Source organism: Grampus griseus, assembly GCF_964374135.1.
Source record: "Grampus griseus genome assembly, chromosome: 12".
NCBI classification, from domain to species: Eukaryota; Metazoa; Chordata; class Mammalia; order Artiodactyla; family Delphinidae; genus Grampus; species Grampus griseus.
Genome location: NC_139006.1, coordinates 26,032,374 through 26,048,173, shown reverse-complemented (window position 1 = coordinate 26,048,173; position 15,800 = coordinate 26,032,374). Strand labels below are relative to the sequence as shown.

Below are 15,800 nucleotides of genomic sequence, written 5' to 3'. Positions count from 1 at the left end.
AATGCATTTTTCTGGATTTTTGTGGAGGCATTTCAGAACAAGGAACACCTGCTCAGTTCTGTTGAGGCCACATGGGAGAAAAGCGAGAGGGACATCTTCCCTGCAGGAAGTGGGACCCCATCTGAGAAGTTCCTCAAGACATTATCAGCCAAATAACAGAAGGGAGCAAGGGGGCTGGCTAAGGCAGAGTGCTCCAAGTGGCACCATCTTACCAGGGAGTCCACCATCCTGTCACGAGCCCACTGAAGCAGACAGGTGGCAGGTGCCCTTAAAATCCTATTCCACAAACCACATATAAACCTGAAAACACGTACAAAGTTCTGGGAGAAAAGGCTATCCATTTTGGTTTTGGTTTGCTTGGATGGATTGTCATCATTCTGCTGTGAACAAGTAAACACCCTGTCACACCCACCTTTTCATTTTCAAAGAAGTGGCAGGACAAAGACCCCTCAGTCCCAGGAATAAACATGCCTTGTCATAAACATGTCATGTGATGGGACGCGGGGACTGTCCATGATGTAGGGCTAAGCATGGTGTAGGTGCTCAGTACACTGTGCCTCTCACTGACATCCATGAGTGGGGGGCTGCTGTGGGGTCCCCCAGGGTCCTCCTGGCCTGACGCAGGTGCTCCTTGGCTAGGAGGGGCCTGAGGGGCATCCTGGGCTAGAGGGCTGTGCGTTGTCTCCAGGAGGCTGCTGCCTCCTTTGGGGACATTGTCTGTAACAAGAAGCTCAGAACAGCCAGTGTGCATTCTGCCAATTCACAGGACATTCCTGAAGCCAGGCACTCCTTCGTCAATGTGTGAGGTGGCTTCCTGCCATCCCACTGTGCGGGGGAGGTCAGGACTGTCCAGAGCCACTCAGCCAGACCTCTACCCTCAGCTTACCAGGGCCTGCCTGACTTCTGCGCCCCCACACCCCCGGAGTTGGGGGTGGCTGGATGGTGCCTAGCGGGGTGGAATGCACATGTGGGGAGGAGGGATCAAAGAGGGTGTCTGCCCCAGTGGAACGCGTGTGGGCTCCAGACCCCCACCCCCAGACCTGGACCTTAACCTGCACCTGGCTGCGAGGCCACTCTGGTGGCTTGGGCTTCCTTATCTGTGAAGCAGACACAATGATAGGGTATCCCTAGGACCTGGTGAGTTAAGAGGGGGTGGGCTACCTGGGTGTTTGTGACAGCGAGGTGGGGCCCGGTGCTGGGTCTGGCGCCCTGGGGGTTGGGGCGGGCTCTGCGCACTGACCTCACCCGCAGGCGGGGCAGGCTCAGCGTGCAGAGCGGCAGCGACGGCAGCGGCGGTGGCAACAGTAGGTGGGTCGCAGAGTCCAGCGGAAACAGATTCAGGCCCAGGAGGAGGCGAAGGCTCAGGTACCTGGGGACAGGGTGAGGCGAAACTGGCTCCAGGGGCGGCGGCGGCATGTTGGGGCCGGCAGTGCAGCGCCGAGCCCAGGGATCCGGCGCCACGCCCAGGGCTCCCCGGCTCGGCTCGCGTCAGGTGCGCTGTTCCTCCAGTCCAGCAGGGCGGAGAAGGGGGGAACCGCGATGTCTGGGGCCAGGTGGCCGCCTGGGCTACGCCCAGGGCTGCAGCTCCGCTCCTGTTCCGCGTCCTGGAGGCCTGGCCCAGCTCCCGGGAAGCCTCGGGTTTCCCCCTCGCTCTGGGATCCCAGATCACAGGGGCTTGGTTCCCAGCCATGCTCCCTGGGGCTGCCCCCTTCTCACCCTCAGGGTCCACCCCCACCCCCACCAACAGGCCCAGATTCGGCTCCACCATGGAGCCCCTGAGGTGGAGAGGGCCTCCCACCCACCCCTGTCCCAGCCCTGCCCTCTGGCAGGCCAGTGTTAAGCGGCTCACTACCCCTGGGTGGGATCAGAGGGAGGACGGAAGGCTGGGCAGCCTGTCACTCCCCTCTGGCCCTGGTAGGTGCCAGCAGCTGGCTTGGTGCTCCTCTCAGCTGCCTGCAATGGCTTCAGGACTGCCCAGCACTGCCGGCCTGGCGCGCTTCTGCCAGAAGCTGAAACGGCTGAAGCCGCTGGAGGAGGCCACCATGGAGACATCGCTGCAGCGCTGCCTGTCCGCGCTGGACCTGACCCTGCTGGGAGTGGGGGCCATGGTGGGCTCGGGCCTCTATGTGCTCACCGGTACCGTGGCCAAGGAGATAACCGGCCCGGCCGTGATCGTGTCCTTCACTGTGGCCGCCGTGGCCTCCTTGCTGGCGGCCCTGTGTTACGCTGAGTTTGGGGCACGCGTGCCCCGCACAGGCTCTGCCTACCTGTTCACCTATGTGTCCATGGGCGAGCTGTGGGCCTTCCTCATCGGCTGGAACCTGGTGCTCGAGTACGTCATAGCTGGTGCTGCTGTGGCCCGCGCCTGGAGCGGCTACCTGGACGCCATGTTCGACCACCACATCCGCAACTTCACCGAGGCCCATGTGGGCATCTGGCAGGTGCCCCTCCTGGCCAGATATCCTGACTTCCTGGCTGCCGGCATCCTACTTTTGGCCTCCACCTTCGTCTCCTGCGGAGCCCGTGTCTCCTCCTGGCTCAACCACACCTTATCTGCCATCAGCATGGTCGTCATCCTCTTCATCATCATCCTGGGGTTTGTCCTCGCCCGCTCACACAACTGGGGCAAGGAGGAGGGCGGCTTTGCACCCTTCGGCTTCTCCGGTATCATGTCCGGCACCGCGACCTGCTTCTATGCCTTCGTGGGCTTTGACGTTATTGCCGCCTCTAGTGAGGAGGCCCGGAACCCGAAGCGAGCCGTGCCCCTGGCCATTGCCATCTCGCTTGGCCTCGCAGCCAGCGCCTACATCCTGGTCTCCACGGTGCTCACCCTCATGGTGCCCTGGCACAGCCTGGACCCTAATTCAGCGCTCGCTGACGCCTTCTACCAGCGGGGCTACAGCTGGGCTGGCTACCTCGTGGCGACTGGCTCCATCTGCGGTAAGTGGGGTCCTGCCCTGGCCTCCCGGGGAACACATCTCCAGTTGGGCCTCAGTTTTACCAGTTGTATAATGGACCCGGGAACGGGCTACTTATTAGACTCCACCCAGGCTTGTTGGCAGAGACCTACTCAACCCACTCCCTGTTGTACATGGTATGTCGGTCTGGGCGTGTGCTTCTGTGTCCTTTCCTGGACAGAGGTACTCAGCCTTCACCAGATTCCCCAGTGGCCTGTGACCTAAACTGAGGTGTCCCACTCCTGGGTTGGGGTAGTGACAATCCTGCACCCTATAGGCACTCAGGCTCACTCTGAGAACCCAGACAGACTCGTGCGCATGCTCCCGAGGTGCCCCAGCCGTGGCCCGTGGGGTGTCTATGTGCCATGCTGACCAGCCCCCGCCCTCTGCTGCAGCCATGACCACTGTCCTGCTCAACGGTCTCTTCTGCCTTCCCCGCATCATCTACGCCATGGCCGTCGACGGGCTATTCTTCCAGGCATTTGCCTACGTGCACCCCCGGACACAGGTGCCTCTGGTAGGCATCCTGGTGTTCGGGGTTCTCACGGTTTTGGTGGCGCTGCTGCTGGACCTCGAGGCATTGGTCCAGTTCCTGTCCATTGGCACACTGCTGGCCTACACCTTCGTGGCCATCAGCATTATCGTGCTGCGATTCCAGAAGGCCCCTCTGTCCAGTTCCCCAAGCCCAGCCAGCCCCCGCCCTGCGGCCAAGGAGTACAATTCCTTCTCAGACCACATAGAGCTGGTGGGCACCGAGCAGGTCCCAGCCCCCGAGCCTGGGCAGCTGCGGCCAGCCCTGAGGCCCTACTTGGGCTTCCTGGATAGGTGCAGCCCTGGAGTGGCCGTGGCTTCAGCGATCTGCGTCCTGGTGGCCTCAGCCATCACCCTGGGCTGTGTGCTGATCTTCGGGGACTCAGCCCTGCACCTCCCTCGCTGGGGCTACATCCTGCTGCTTCTGCTCTGCAGCATCATGTTTCTGCTCAGTCTCCTCGTCCTGGGGGCCCACCAGCAGCAACGCCAGCAGGACACCTTCCAGGTACCTCTCTCCACTCCCAACACCCACTTACTGTCAGCCCACCAGCTCCCTTCTCCCCCGCATCCTCCGCTGCAGCGGGATGACCACGGCTCACAGGCTGGGGAGGCAGCATGCACATCCACCTGTGTCTGTGAGCGGGCCCTGGTCTCCAGAATCTCCAGAGGCAGAGAAAGGCTCTGAGGCCTCTAGAGCAGTTGGGCCCTGGGCCAGCAGCCTCCCCTGCAGCCCAGCCCAGCCCTATCCTTGCCCCTTCAGATCCCCATGGTGCCCCTGATTCCAGCCTTGAGCATTCTCCTCAACATCTGCCTCATGCTGAAGCTGAGCTACCTGACCTGGGTGCGCTTCTCCATCTGGCTGCTGATTGGTGAGTGGGGGGCCAGGCTGGTGTCCTGGGCCGGCTGCAGGAGGAGGGTGAGGAGGGCGAGCAGGGCTGAGACCTGCCATTCATGCTTGCGCCACCCCTGCAGGACTCTTGGTATATTTCGGCTATGGCATCTGGCACAGCAAGGAGAACCAGCGGGAGCTGCCGGGGCTGACCATCACACGCTATGTGGTTTTCTCTAGCGGCAGCCTGGAGGAGACAGTGCAGGTTGTGCAGCCCCCCAGCCAGGTGCCAGCCCAGGAGCCCAGCAGTCCATGAGAGCTACCTGCCCTCCATCCAAGGCAGCTCCGGTTTGCGGGCCTGCCCACGCTAGGGGGGTCCTTCGGACTGTAGTTCAGGGGCTGAGCTTTGAGTCTTTGGAGCCAGTGTGGCCAGCGCTGGTGTGGTGGACTCTTTGTGCAGTGCCTTCCAGTTTATGTCCAACTCCAGCAACCTGGGCAGGTGGGGTAGGGCGGGTCGGGAAGAAGCCCCAGCCTCAGGAATCCATGATAATAACTGCTTAGCCAGCCATGTGGCCTGTGTCGTGTCCATTGTTCTTTGCGGCACTGAGTCCTCACCTGCCCCAGGAACCACGCGATTGTCCCCAGTGCAAAGCAAAGGTGCAGAAGTTCTGCAAGGGGGAGATGCCAGCCCTGGGACAGCCCTTAGTCGAGGACACTCAGGCCAGTGCCCTCTGCCCTGGTCAGAAGGCACTATACATACACCCATATGCACTAGGTACAAGAGGGGCAGTGTCAGGCTCCCCTCCTCTGGGGGATGGGTCCAGACAGAAGTGCCCGGGCCCCAAGGAGGCCACCTAGAAAGGGCAGCAGAGTTCGGGGTCCCCTTGGTTTCTCCAGAGCATGGCATGTGCCTGAGGCCTGCCTAGGGAGGCAGAGGCACACACACAGCTTCAAGCATATATCCACGTGCCCGCGCGGCTACCCTGGGGTGCGCACTGTGTGCAGACTGAGGCAGCAGCTGTTTCCAAGCTCAGACCCTGGTGCTGCTCTCCAGCTGCCCCAGGGGATGCGTGCGCAAGAGCCTGAACCTGCCCCAAGTGCCTTCCAGCCCCCCTGGTCCTTGGGGTGGGGTCCCCAGGCCCACCCTGCACTGCCCACTCGTCTCCCAGGTGATGCTGTGCCCACCACAGGCACCACTAGCTCCCGTCTCTGCCTGTAAGGAGCACGCAGGAAGCTGCTGTCGACAGGCTTTACTCCTGGACCCTGAAGCCATACATCAGCTTTCTTTGGGCCCCATACATGGGACCCCACCCCAGTAAAGATCTCAGGGCCATGTTCTCTCACCCTGACCTTTGTGGCCTGCCTCCCCAGAGACACTGCTCTGGGGATTGCGAGGCATCAGGGACCCCAAGGCTTTGCTGAGGCTCCAGATGCCAGATGGTTCCAGATGCTAGCCCAGCCTGAACCCCAACCCTGCCCTCCCCAGCTGGCCCATGTCACTGCCCCGGCAAGCGGCCAGAATGCCTAGTCACCGGGCCCCATGAGAAAGCAGCCCCTCGCCTCCCAGGTGGGCACTCCCAAACCCCTGCCGCTCCCCTGGGGCCAAGACAAGGTCAGACCCCTGCAGCCAGTCCCTCCCTCCCAGCTGTAGGCTCCCTGGCGCATGGGGAGTTCTCCAGCGGGCAGGACTCACACCCTGTGAGGACGTCACAGCCAGATCCAGGCCAGCCTGCCGGGGCCTCTGGAATTTGTTTGGGGCATTCCTTCTGGCCACTGGGCTCCACCCGAAGCGAAGGACAGGGCCTCCTTCGAGCAGTTGCCTCGGGCTGGTTCTTAGGTGTGTGACCTTAGGTAGCAGTGAATTCCAGATATACATTCTCCCCACCCCCACAGTTCCAGGAGGTTGAGCTGGGTGTCACCAAGGAGCACACAGACGGTCCCAAAGGACCCAATGACCACCAACTCAGCTTCTCCATCCTCTTCTCCCAATCCCAGCCCTCCACAGTCTGAGGGCTGCCACCGGGAAGGGCTGGTGCATGCGCCATTGCCAGGTCCTAGTGGGTTGGATCATCTGCCTGCCCCAGTCTGAATTCCATGGATGACCCCCCCAAACTGGGTGGGGACAAGCCCCAGGTACCCAGCACCAGAACAGCAGAGACAGCCAGCCCTCTTGTCAGACCTCTTTCTACCCTGCCCTAGACTACGGCAGCACAGACCCTGGAACGGCGCTGAGAGGGTGGGGGCTCTACCTACAATGGGGGTGCTGCCAGGGGAGAGGGCTAGAGCCTGCACAGCCAGTGGAGGGTCTGTGCTGACCACTGGTGAGTGAGCCGCTGCTGGAAGCCCTGGTGACAGAGCTGGGAGAGAGTTCTCCAGACACAGCTGGAGCCCTTGTGACCAGCGCCTGGGACATGTTCCGCTGCAGGTCTCTGTGCAATAGTAGCTTCTGCTGCTCCCTGGGCAGTACCCTGCCGAGGCCAGAGTCAGGGTAGGGACAGTGTGCCTGGGAGTTGAAGGATGGAATTCTCCCACTCCCTGCCCTGGTCCTGCTGTGGCTCCATCCATGAGGTTCCCAAGGCAAGGCCCCTCCCTTCCCAGCCCCGACCCCTGACAGCAGGGAACAGGCCTCAGGAATGGGCCAGCAAGCAGGCGCCAGGGCCAAGGCTTTGGTGTCCAGCTCCTGGTAGCAGCCCTGGCCGTTGGGACAGGCGCTGGGGCCCCTCTAAGGAGCCTGGGCAGCCAGATGCAGGGGTGCAGATGCTGGTTTTGTCTGCTCAGGGCTGGCGGTCACCTTTGGAGCTTTTGCCTGCAGATAAGGATAGCAGGTCGGGGCTCAGGCCGACGTTCCCCAGAAGTGTAGCAGAGCCCAGGCGCCAGGCAGGCCAGCAGCTTACCTCCTCATACTTGGTCCTCCAGTAGAAATGAGCTTCTCCATCCACGTACAACAGCAGCAGGTCACACAGGAAAGTGATCTGGGAGAGGCAGGACTGACCTGTGTCCCGGCCCCCAACCCGTCCTCCCGCCACCTCCCCAGACCTCCCCCCAACTAGACCTAACGTCAGGGGCCTCGGCTGTGCCATCGGATGGGCCTGGGCCCACATTCACTGAAGCCAGAGGGAGCACACTTGAGCCAGACTCACCACGCCCAGCCAAGCTGCTCCTGTGCCCAGAGTGATGAGTGTGGGGATGAGCCCGAACTTCCCTGCCTGAGAGAACTGGGTAAGCCTCTAAGCCGTGCCTGTCACCCCCCACCCACCCGCCCCGGCCCACCTACCCGCCCAGTGACGAGGATGTCAAAACGGATCCCGTAGAGCTTTAGCAGACTCCGGACCTCCACACCCGAGGCCTCCCACCAGTGAGTGGCCGTCCTGGGGGCAGGAGAGAGTCTGGTGGCCTGTTCTGCCCGCTTCCCAGCCCTCCCAGGCCTCCATCTTACGCACCCACTGACTCCACAAACCCCCAGCCCTACCCTGAGTCCTGGGTTTTTTGTTGAGGATACAGGGAAAGAGCAAGCAGGACCCGCCTCTCAGGAGCTCCCTGCCTGCTGAGGGGATGAGGTAGAGGGGTCTCTAAATAGATGCCTGCAGTGGGGGCAGGGGGAGCTGGGGGGCAGGCCCAGGGCTGTGAGGGTCCAGAGGGGGTAGCTCACTCTCACCTAGGAACCAGGGAAGGCTTTCTGCAGTGGGGACACGCAGGTTGGTTTTCCAGGGATCAGGAAGGAGTTCTAGACAAAGCAGTACCAGCGAGAGCACAGAACTAAGGGGAGCAGAGCACAGGTGGGGGCCAGCTCCACATAGCTGCAAAGGGCAGGGGAGGTCAGTGAAACCAGTCCAGGCAAGGTCCGCTCGTGTGTGTGTGCACGCAAGTGACGAGGTGACATGAGGTGGCAGAAACATAGGATCCCACTGGGCAGCAGCAGGGGAAGGTCTGCTTGGGAGACTCAAAGACATGAGAATAAATGCAATGCAAGTTCCTTGAGTACACCCTGGATTGGAAAATAAAAAGATTTTGGACTATTATTGGCACAATTGGGGAAATTTAAATATTAGATTCATTCTGCCAGTGTTAAATTTCTTGAATGTGACAACAGGACAGCGGTCACTTGGGAAAGGTGCTTATTCTCAGGACAGCCTGGGGAGGGGTGAGTGTCTGCCGGACATCTCCTTACTTTCAAATGGTTTGGTCTGAAATCTATCTAAATATATCCAGCTCAGTCTAGAGAGGAGAGAGAAAGCAAACGTGTCAAAATGGTAAAAACAAAAAACAAAAAAAACCCTGGTGAACCCAGATGACAGCTATATGGGTGTTCACGGTACTAATTTTTGAACTTTTCTATAGATTTTTGTAATTTTTTTGATAAAACCTTAAGGGAAAAGTAAAAAAGAAAGCCCCCTGTGCAGTGGAGGGAGGTGCTAGAGGCAGGATGGGGGAGGAGGGGCTGGGGGAGGGGTCCCAGCAGCAGCAGGGGTTGGGGTGGAGGAGATAAGACTCAGGAGGGAGGCTGGATGGAGCCTGTGTTGGGGGTCGTGGAGCTGAGACCACCTCCTCCTTCCCCTGGGCCCCCCTCCCACATACAGTGGACATCCAGAGTTCTGGGAGGGGTGGTCTGTGCCGGCCACCACAGGAGGACAGGCAGACGAGAACCTGGCTCGGAGCAGGTGGGCAGTGGGGGCCGCACCTGAAGTTGTAGCTCCGCTCCTGCAGCTGGAAGGAGTAGTGGGGCCAGCAGTCAGAGGCCCTGGTGTCCAGGTCGCAGTTCCAGTGGACGTGGATGCCCATGGCACCGCCCTGCACACAGCACAGCACTGCTCCACTGGCTTGGGGCCCGGGGCCCTCTCCCAGCCCTCCCGGAACCCTGCCCCCTCCACAGACCCACCAGCAGCGCCAGGTCCTCAAAGACCCCTCCAGCTGCGGCCATGAGGTCCCTGATGCGGAACACAGGGCAGGAGGGGCTAGAGCGCGGGTCGTAGCGGCAGCGCTTGAAATATGTTGCGTCCTGGGTGTCCAAGGCATTGGACCTGAAAGGGGTGGGCCAGGGTCAGGCCAGGCAGGGGACACAGAGGGTCTTCGACCAGCCAGGACCCTCCCACCTTACTTGGAGAAGTTAAACTTGCTGAAGGTGACGGTGTTTTTGATGAACAGCGTGAAGTTCTCGGCCTGGACCAGCAGGGGCTTCCTGTGGGGCAGGGGGCAGGGCGGGGGGGGGGCGGTGAGTGGCAGGCTCTGTGGTCCTGGGGCAGGGATGGAGGATGCGGGGGAGACTTACACAGGCACAGCACCACTCTCCACTGGGCACCAGCCCCGGATCTCACAGGTCCTGTGGGTCCCGTTGAACACTACGCACTGGCCCGTTTTTATGCCTTGAAAATGCAAGACAAACTCCAGGCCCTCAAATCTCCATGGGGCCTGGGGAGGGGTGGGGAGGGGGCCGTTGACAGAGAGACGCAGAGGCACCATGTGCACTGGTGAGCCACCCAGGGTCCCACCAGGCCCCCGGAGCCCCCATTCCAGTGAAAGCACTGCAAGGTGGGGGTTGGGGGGGCCGGTTACCGTGGCTGTGGGTCCCTGTCTCCCCTTCAGGACAGTCCTGGTCGGCCCAGCAGCTAGCCAGCGGGATGGAGGGGTGCTAGGGGTGAGAGAGCAGACTTGCCAAGGGCCGAGGGATGCCTCCTCCGTGACCTGCCCTGAAGTCCACAGGGACTCGCCCCTCCCTGCCTTAGCCTCTCAGGGATCTCTGAGTTTGGGGGCCCAAGAGAAAGCTGGAGGGTGCAAATGAAAGGGGGGCGCGAACAGCCCTGGCTGGGTAGGGGTGCAATTGCTGTATTCCAAGGCTGAGCAAGACTCCTGCCCTGCTACTTCTGTGGGGGCAGAAGTGGTTCATCCAGGGGGACTGCCCTGGTGGTGCAGTGGATAAGACTGCGCTCCCAATGCAGGGGGCCCAGGTTTGATCCCTGGTCAGGGAACTAGATCCCATATGCCGCAACTAAGAGTTGGAATGCCGCAACTAAGGAGCTGGCGAGCCACAACTAAGGAGACCGCCTGCAGCAACTAACACCCCACACAACCAAATAAATAAATATTTTTTAAAAAAGAAGTGGTTCATCCAGGCCTAGCTCCTCTGGTCCAATTCAGAGGACAGAACAGGGAAGATGGCAGGACGGTGGGGAAGGTGAGTTCATGCCAGGGTGGAGGTGCTGGGGGCTGACCAAGGGGGTGGCCCTGGTGGGAGGGGCCTGGGAAGTACACAGGCTCCTCCCTTCCCTGCTGGTTCTTCTGTAAAACAGGGACATAGGTGCCTGCACACAGCGACAGAGTTCTGGGGATCAGCCAAGAGGGGAAGGTGGTGAGCTTTCCGGGGGTCCCAGGCCCCGAAAGGAAGGCACAGCCTCACGGACGCAGTTCTGTAGTTCTGTCCCGGCTGAGGCTTGACGCTGCTGCCCAGGGCACCCAGTTCAGGGGCAGCAGGGGGGACACAGCATCTGGTGGTAAGAAGGGCTCAGGGGCTCTGAGCCAAATGTGATTAGAGGGCAGAGGACAGTGTGGAGCCACCTGCTCTGCCTTGCTGTCCCTACCTGTGTCCTGAATCTGCCCCTCTTCTCCACCCTGGCTGGGCCACCATCTCCTTTGTCCAGACCCCATGGTGACCAACATGGGTCCCCATCTCAGTCTCATTCTCCTCCATCCAGCAGCCTGAATCATCCCTCCCAAGGCACAGAAGATGAAGCGCCCCTCCCCTGAGCCCCTCTGCGCCCCCATGCTCCTGTGATCAAGCTCAGCTCCACAGCAGGGCTCTTGGGGCCCTGATATCTTGGGCTCCACCCTTCCCACTCCAGTCCAAACAGGCTCCAACCCCACTGAGCAGCAGGTGACCCCAGAGATGCCTCACCCCATACAGCAGGGGCCTTTGCCCACACAGCCCCCTCTGCCTGGATAGCCTCAAGATCCTGACTGAGTCTCTGAGTCCAGTGGGAAACCCTTCCTGAGGCCCTGAGCTGGCAGAGGAGGCGCCTCCCTGGGGCTCCTAGCTGCAGCCTCTGCCCCCGTCGCAGGACCTGGCATCGTGGCTGGGCTGTCTGTGCAGAAGCTCCTTGGCGTATGCAGGCTGGACTTCTGCAGCCCCGGGGGAGGCTCAGCAGGTTTCTGAAGCTGTAACAGTACAGGGAGCACGGTGTGCTGGGAGGGACCAGACGATCAGGACCCTCAGAGGAGCTGCTCTCAGGAAGCCGGGTGGTCAGATCTGGTGGTCAGTTTCATGGGACAAGCCAGAAGCCGGGACACAGGGCAAAGAGGAATCCCATGGATTCCAGAAAATGCAGAACCATGGCCCCAGAAAAATTTCAGGACAGTCCACACTGAACAATAAATAGGCGTCATCTGAGCATTTGGAAAGGGAAGGACATCATGCGTTTGCCCAGTGCACACACATCACCTCCTCTGAGGATGGGGCCGACCAGGGACATGTGACATCCCCAGCAACTGTGGTGGGACCAACGACCAGGACTTAGGGGCAGGGACCACACAGTTACTCTCCAGCCCAGCAAGCAATTAACTTTTAGCCTCGATTAAAGAAAGATGTCACCATGGAGGTAGGCTTCCAAGGCTATGTCCTGGTTCCTGACTGTTCAAACAAAATCCGCAGCTAGGAAACTGTACACTTAAAAATGGTTAAGATTGTAAATTTTATGTTACATGTATGTTATCACAATTTAAAAAATTGGAAAAAAATCCACAGCTGGAGAGAAGAGTCAGTGGGCTCTGTGACAGAGGCAGGATCCCTGGGACATCCCTAGGCAAGGGGAAAAGGTGAGATTTCAGGGGGAGGATCTGCATTTCTGGATAAGAAATGGATCTGAAGATGGCAGGAGACGGGCTTGACCACAGTTGTAGTGAAAAGTACCCAGAGACCATAAGGGACCCTGACTGCAGCATAAGCAGAAGTGTGCTGTTTGCGCACAAAAATGGAAGCTGCCCCAGCACACATTAATAGAGGCTGTGCATAGAAAAGGGCTTGCCTGGTTTTTTTTGTTTCTTTTTGTTTGCACTGGGTCTTCGTTGCTGCGTGCAGGCTTTCTCTAGTTGTGTCGCGCGAGGGCTACTCTTCACTGTGGGGCGCGGGCTTCTCATTGTGGTGGCTTCTCTTGTTGCAGAGCATGGATTCTAAGCACATGGGCTCCAGCAGTTGTGGTGCGTGGGCTCAGTAGTTGTGGCGCAGGGACTTAGTTGCTCTGCAGCATGTGGGACCAGGGATCGAACCCGTGTCCCCTGCATTGGCAGGCGGATACTTAACCACTGCACCACCAGGGAAGTCCCCCAGCTTGCCTCTTGCTATTATAAGAGCCCACCTGAGCACTGTGCCCCGTTCTGGGTGTTACCCTGACAACCTCCAGAATGCCCAGAGGTGGGACCAGGATGTGGAGGGGCCTGGACACCTCATGGGGGACAGCAGCAGGAGATTCTGGAACTAGGAACCCGCTGGGAAGCCCTCAGGCAGCCTTACCTCTGGACATCTGCCCTGAACTTGTTCTGGCATCACAAGGAAATTGGTCACCAAGAAGAACACGTTCTCTCCCTAGAAGACAAGTGTCAGGGTTGGTCTCTGCTCCCCACTCCCATCGGGAGATGCCAGAAGCCAGCAGCTTGGCTTGTGCGGGAAGGGGCCCTGGCCCCATCGGGTCATCAGCCCTGAGCCCCAGGAAAATGCTCTCCAGTGAGGCAAGGGAGGCAGAGACAGGAGGTTGGCTGGGCTGCTGGCCATTTCTGAGCCCATGTGTGCCTCTCACATTCATTTAGTTGCTCAACCAGAATTTTCCAAGAGCCTCCTGCTTCCAGGCACTGAAGATCCAGGTGGGGAGGTGTGCCCCTCACTGCAGGCATGGCCAGGGGCCAGGGGAGCCGGAGGTAAGCTCTGTTTGGACAAAAGATGACTGGCGCCTCTGTGCTGCACATGAGAGCTCAGCGGGTGTGGGGGATGCACGCCCAGGAAGGGGAGGCGAGGGCTGGGCAGAGGCAGAGGCAGCGGTATGGTGGTAGTCAGGATCTAGAGGGGCTTCATGGCCACCATCATGAAAGGAAGCCTCCTAAGGGTCAAAGGTAAGGGCTGGCAGACTCAGCCTGGATGCCGCATGGGGACCCACCAGAAGACCTCAGCCATTCAGGGATGGTGTGAGCAGTTGTGAAAGCTGTTAGGAAATGGTATGAACAGGAGGGAGGGATGGTAAGGAATCCAGCAGGTCCAGCCTCGGCACTGGTGGATGTCATTGGATGACAAAAGGCCACACTGGGAGAGGGAGATGATTTCTCTTTGGATGTGGTGGGTGTGCACCCAGGAGGCAGCTGTACTCAGGGCAGGTGGTCACCAGGGTTAGAATTTGGGCACCAGCAGGACAGAGGAGGAAACTAAGGTTGTGGACAATCGGGTGGAGGGAGAAGTTGCCGGAAATGCAGCATGGGAGGGGCAGAGGAGGAGCACTCGACAGCAGTGTTCCAGGTCAGAGAGGAGGCGTCCAGGAAGCTCCAGGTCTCGGCACCCTGCACCCCTCTCACCCCACCCTCAAGCTCAAGCCTTGAGCTCCTAGACACTCCTCTCCTTTCCAGATGCAGACTTTTAATTTATTTTTTTCTTTTCCATTATGGTTTATTACAGGATACTGAATATAGTTCCCTGTGCTATACAGTAGGACCTTGTTGTTTATCCATCCTGTATATAAAAGTTTGCATCTGCTAATTCCAAACTCCCAATCCATCCCTCCCCCACTACCCTCCCCCTTGGCAACCACAAGTCTGTTCTCTATGTCTGTGAGTCTGTTTCTGTTTCATAGATAAGTTCATCTGTGTCATATTTTAGATTCCATATATAAGTGGTATCATATGGCGTTTGTCTGTCTCTGCCTGATTTACTTCACTTAGTATGATCCTCTTTAGGTCCATCCATGTACCTGCAAATGGCATTATTTCATTCTTTTTTATGGCTGAGAAATATCCCACTGTATACATGTACCACATCTTCTTTATCTACTCCAGATGCAGACTTTGTAAATGCATCCCTCTGGTCTGGCTTCCCAACACATCACCTCCTCTGCACGGAAACCTCTTACACATCCCTGAAAGCCCTGTCCAGACACCACTCCTCTGTAAGGCCCTTCCTGAGCGTGGCCCTGTGACAGCACCAGCACCCCCTCTGGCATCACATCCCTCTCTTGCACACACTCGGTGCAGGGGTGGTATCAGAGGTGCCAGTACCTGGCAGCAGCACCAAGTCACCCACCTGTGGTGGCTTCACGAAGTCAGCCACATCCCACAGCCGGTTCCCCAGCTCCTTGATCTGGGTTACGGAAACCCCTTTGAGTTTGGTGATGACAGAAATCTGGGGGTCCAGGTCCTGCTCCTGGTAGCCTTTTTTGGCGAGGAGGGCCCACCTGAGAAGGAGGCAACCGGTGGTATGGTATGTCCCCGGCACACGGCAGATCTGGGACCACCTGCTCAGTCTCTCCCCCGATACCCTCCAGGCTCCCAGGTCAGCATTCAGGGGCCCCACCTACTCCTCACCTCATTTCCCACACCAAACACCCTGCACAGGCTAGAGGCTCTGGCCATGCATAGGAGAACCAGTACCCTCATCAGGCACCCATGGGCTTGGAGATGCCCACCACCACCTCCTTCACCAGCCAATCCTCTCCCCCTGCCCGGCCTAGATCCAGCTTCCTCTTTAAAGACTACCCTGACCGAGCTTAAACTGGTGGTCTCTACTGGGGGCCTTAGTGCTTCAGCTCTCACAAGTGTCAGGGACTACCTCCTGCCGGCCGGGGGCCTCCTGTGCAGGGATGGGGGCCCATCCTGCTCTGTGCCCAAGCCCAACATGGGGCTGGGAACAAGGCACAGGAAAGAATGCAGGTGGGCACCCAAGCACACAACCTGCTCTTACACCCCACTGGCCTCTAGACAGACGGAGAGCCTTCCTTCTGCCCACCTCCTGACCTGCTCCACAACCACCAGCCCAGCCCCTGAAGAGTCAGACCTTCACCCCTCAGCCCAGCAGGACCAGCCTGCTCACAGGACCTCCCTCCGGCTAGCACGCCCAGGAGCCGTTCTCTTACCCCACCACGTAGACCATGACCCCCAGCTGCAGCAACCTCTGCAAGGCGCCCACCCGCCAGTTCCGGGTCCTCACATACTTTTCCGTTTTGTAATCCAGAAGCCCCCAGCCCACCACGGCCCCTGGGGAGACCATGCTCCCAGATCCTGCCGGCGGCTGGGGCGCGTGAGTCAGCACAGCAGCTGCAGCCACAGCTGAACGGGAGGTAAAGCAAGAAGCAGGCGCCAAGCCGGGCCAGGCCAGCAGCTATTAAAGGGACACTCAGGACGGGATTCAGCCTCCACCTCCCAGGCCCAACCCCCAGTTGCCCTGGGCCTCCCATCCGCTTCAGACTCCCTCTGCTGGGCCCCAGACACACAGAGAGGAGCAGTCTCTGTCCACTGCCCTCTGG

At 59.4% G+C, this 15,800-nt stretch overlaps 2 protein-coding genes across 5 annotated transcripts; one reads left to right on the top strand and one right to left on the bottom strand.

The window, feature by feature from the left end:
• Window positions 1-1,943: 1,943 nt before the first annotated feature.
• SLC7A4 (solute carrier family 7 member 4) lies at window positions 1,944-4,805 on the top strand (the record flags this gene model as incomplete). Of its 3 annotated transcripts, none has more annotated exons than XM_082668470.1 (5): window positions 1,959-2,276; window positions 2,892-2,940; window positions 3,353-3,993; window positions 4,249-4,357; window positions 4,461-4,805. In XM_082668470.1, the coding sequence occupies 5 exons, from the start codon at window positions 1,959-1,961 to the stop codon at window positions 4,631-4,633; spliced, it is 1,290 nt and encodes a 429-aa protein (XP_082524596.1). In that variant the 3' UTR covers window positions 4,634-4,805. The 3 variants fall into 3 exon arrangements, with proteins under 3 accessions (XP_082524595.1, XP_082524596.1, XP_082524594.1); XM_082668468.1 differs by having other exon boundaries at window positions 1,959-2,940; window positions 3,353-3,465; window positions 3,892-3,993; XM_082668469.1 differs by having other exon boundaries at window positions 1,944-2,940.
• Window positions 4,806-5,576: 771 nt separating this feature from the next.
• P2RX6 (purinergic receptor P2X 6) lies at window positions 5,577-15,598 on the bottom strand. Of its 2 annotated transcripts, XM_082668302.1 has the most exons (12): window positions 15,411-15,598; window positions 14,582-14,732; window positions 12,815-12,886; window positions 9,868-9,943; window positions 9,584-9,677; window positions 9,413-9,493; window positions 9,194-9,335; window positions 8,996-9,105; window positions 7,592-7,685; window positions 7,458-7,523; window positions 7,212-7,289; window positions 5,577-7,123 (listed from the first exon to the last, which is right to left on the bottom strand). In XM_082668302.1, the coding sequence occupies exons 1-12, from the start codon at window positions 15,542-15,544 to the stop codon at window positions 7,040-7,042; spliced, it is 1,182 nt and encodes a 393-aa protein (XP_082524428.1). In that variant the 5' UTR covers window positions 15,545-15,598; the 3' UTR covers window positions 5,577-7,039. The 2 variants fall into 2 exon arrangements, with proteins under 2 accessions (XP_082524428.1, XP_082524429.1); XM_082668303.1 differs by lacking the exon at window positions 9,413-9,493.
• Between the last annotated feature and the right edge of the window lie 202 nt (window positions 15,599-15,800).

Bases quoted from the DNA above. Each gene is read 5' to 3' on its own strand.
- P2RX6 (XM_082668302.1), bottom strand. From the start codon at position 15,544: ATGGTCTCCCCAGGGGCCGTGGTGGGCTGGGGGCTTCTGGATTACAAA. The intron at 14,733-15,410 runs GTAAGAGAACGG...CCTCCTTCTCAG, and splicing joins GTCATGGTCTACGTGGTGGG to GTGGGCCCTCCTCGCCAAAA. The intron at 9,944-12,814 runs GTAAGGCTGCCT...TCTCACCCCTAG, and splicing joins TTCAGGGCAGATGTCCAGAG to CACCCCTCCATCCCGCTGGC.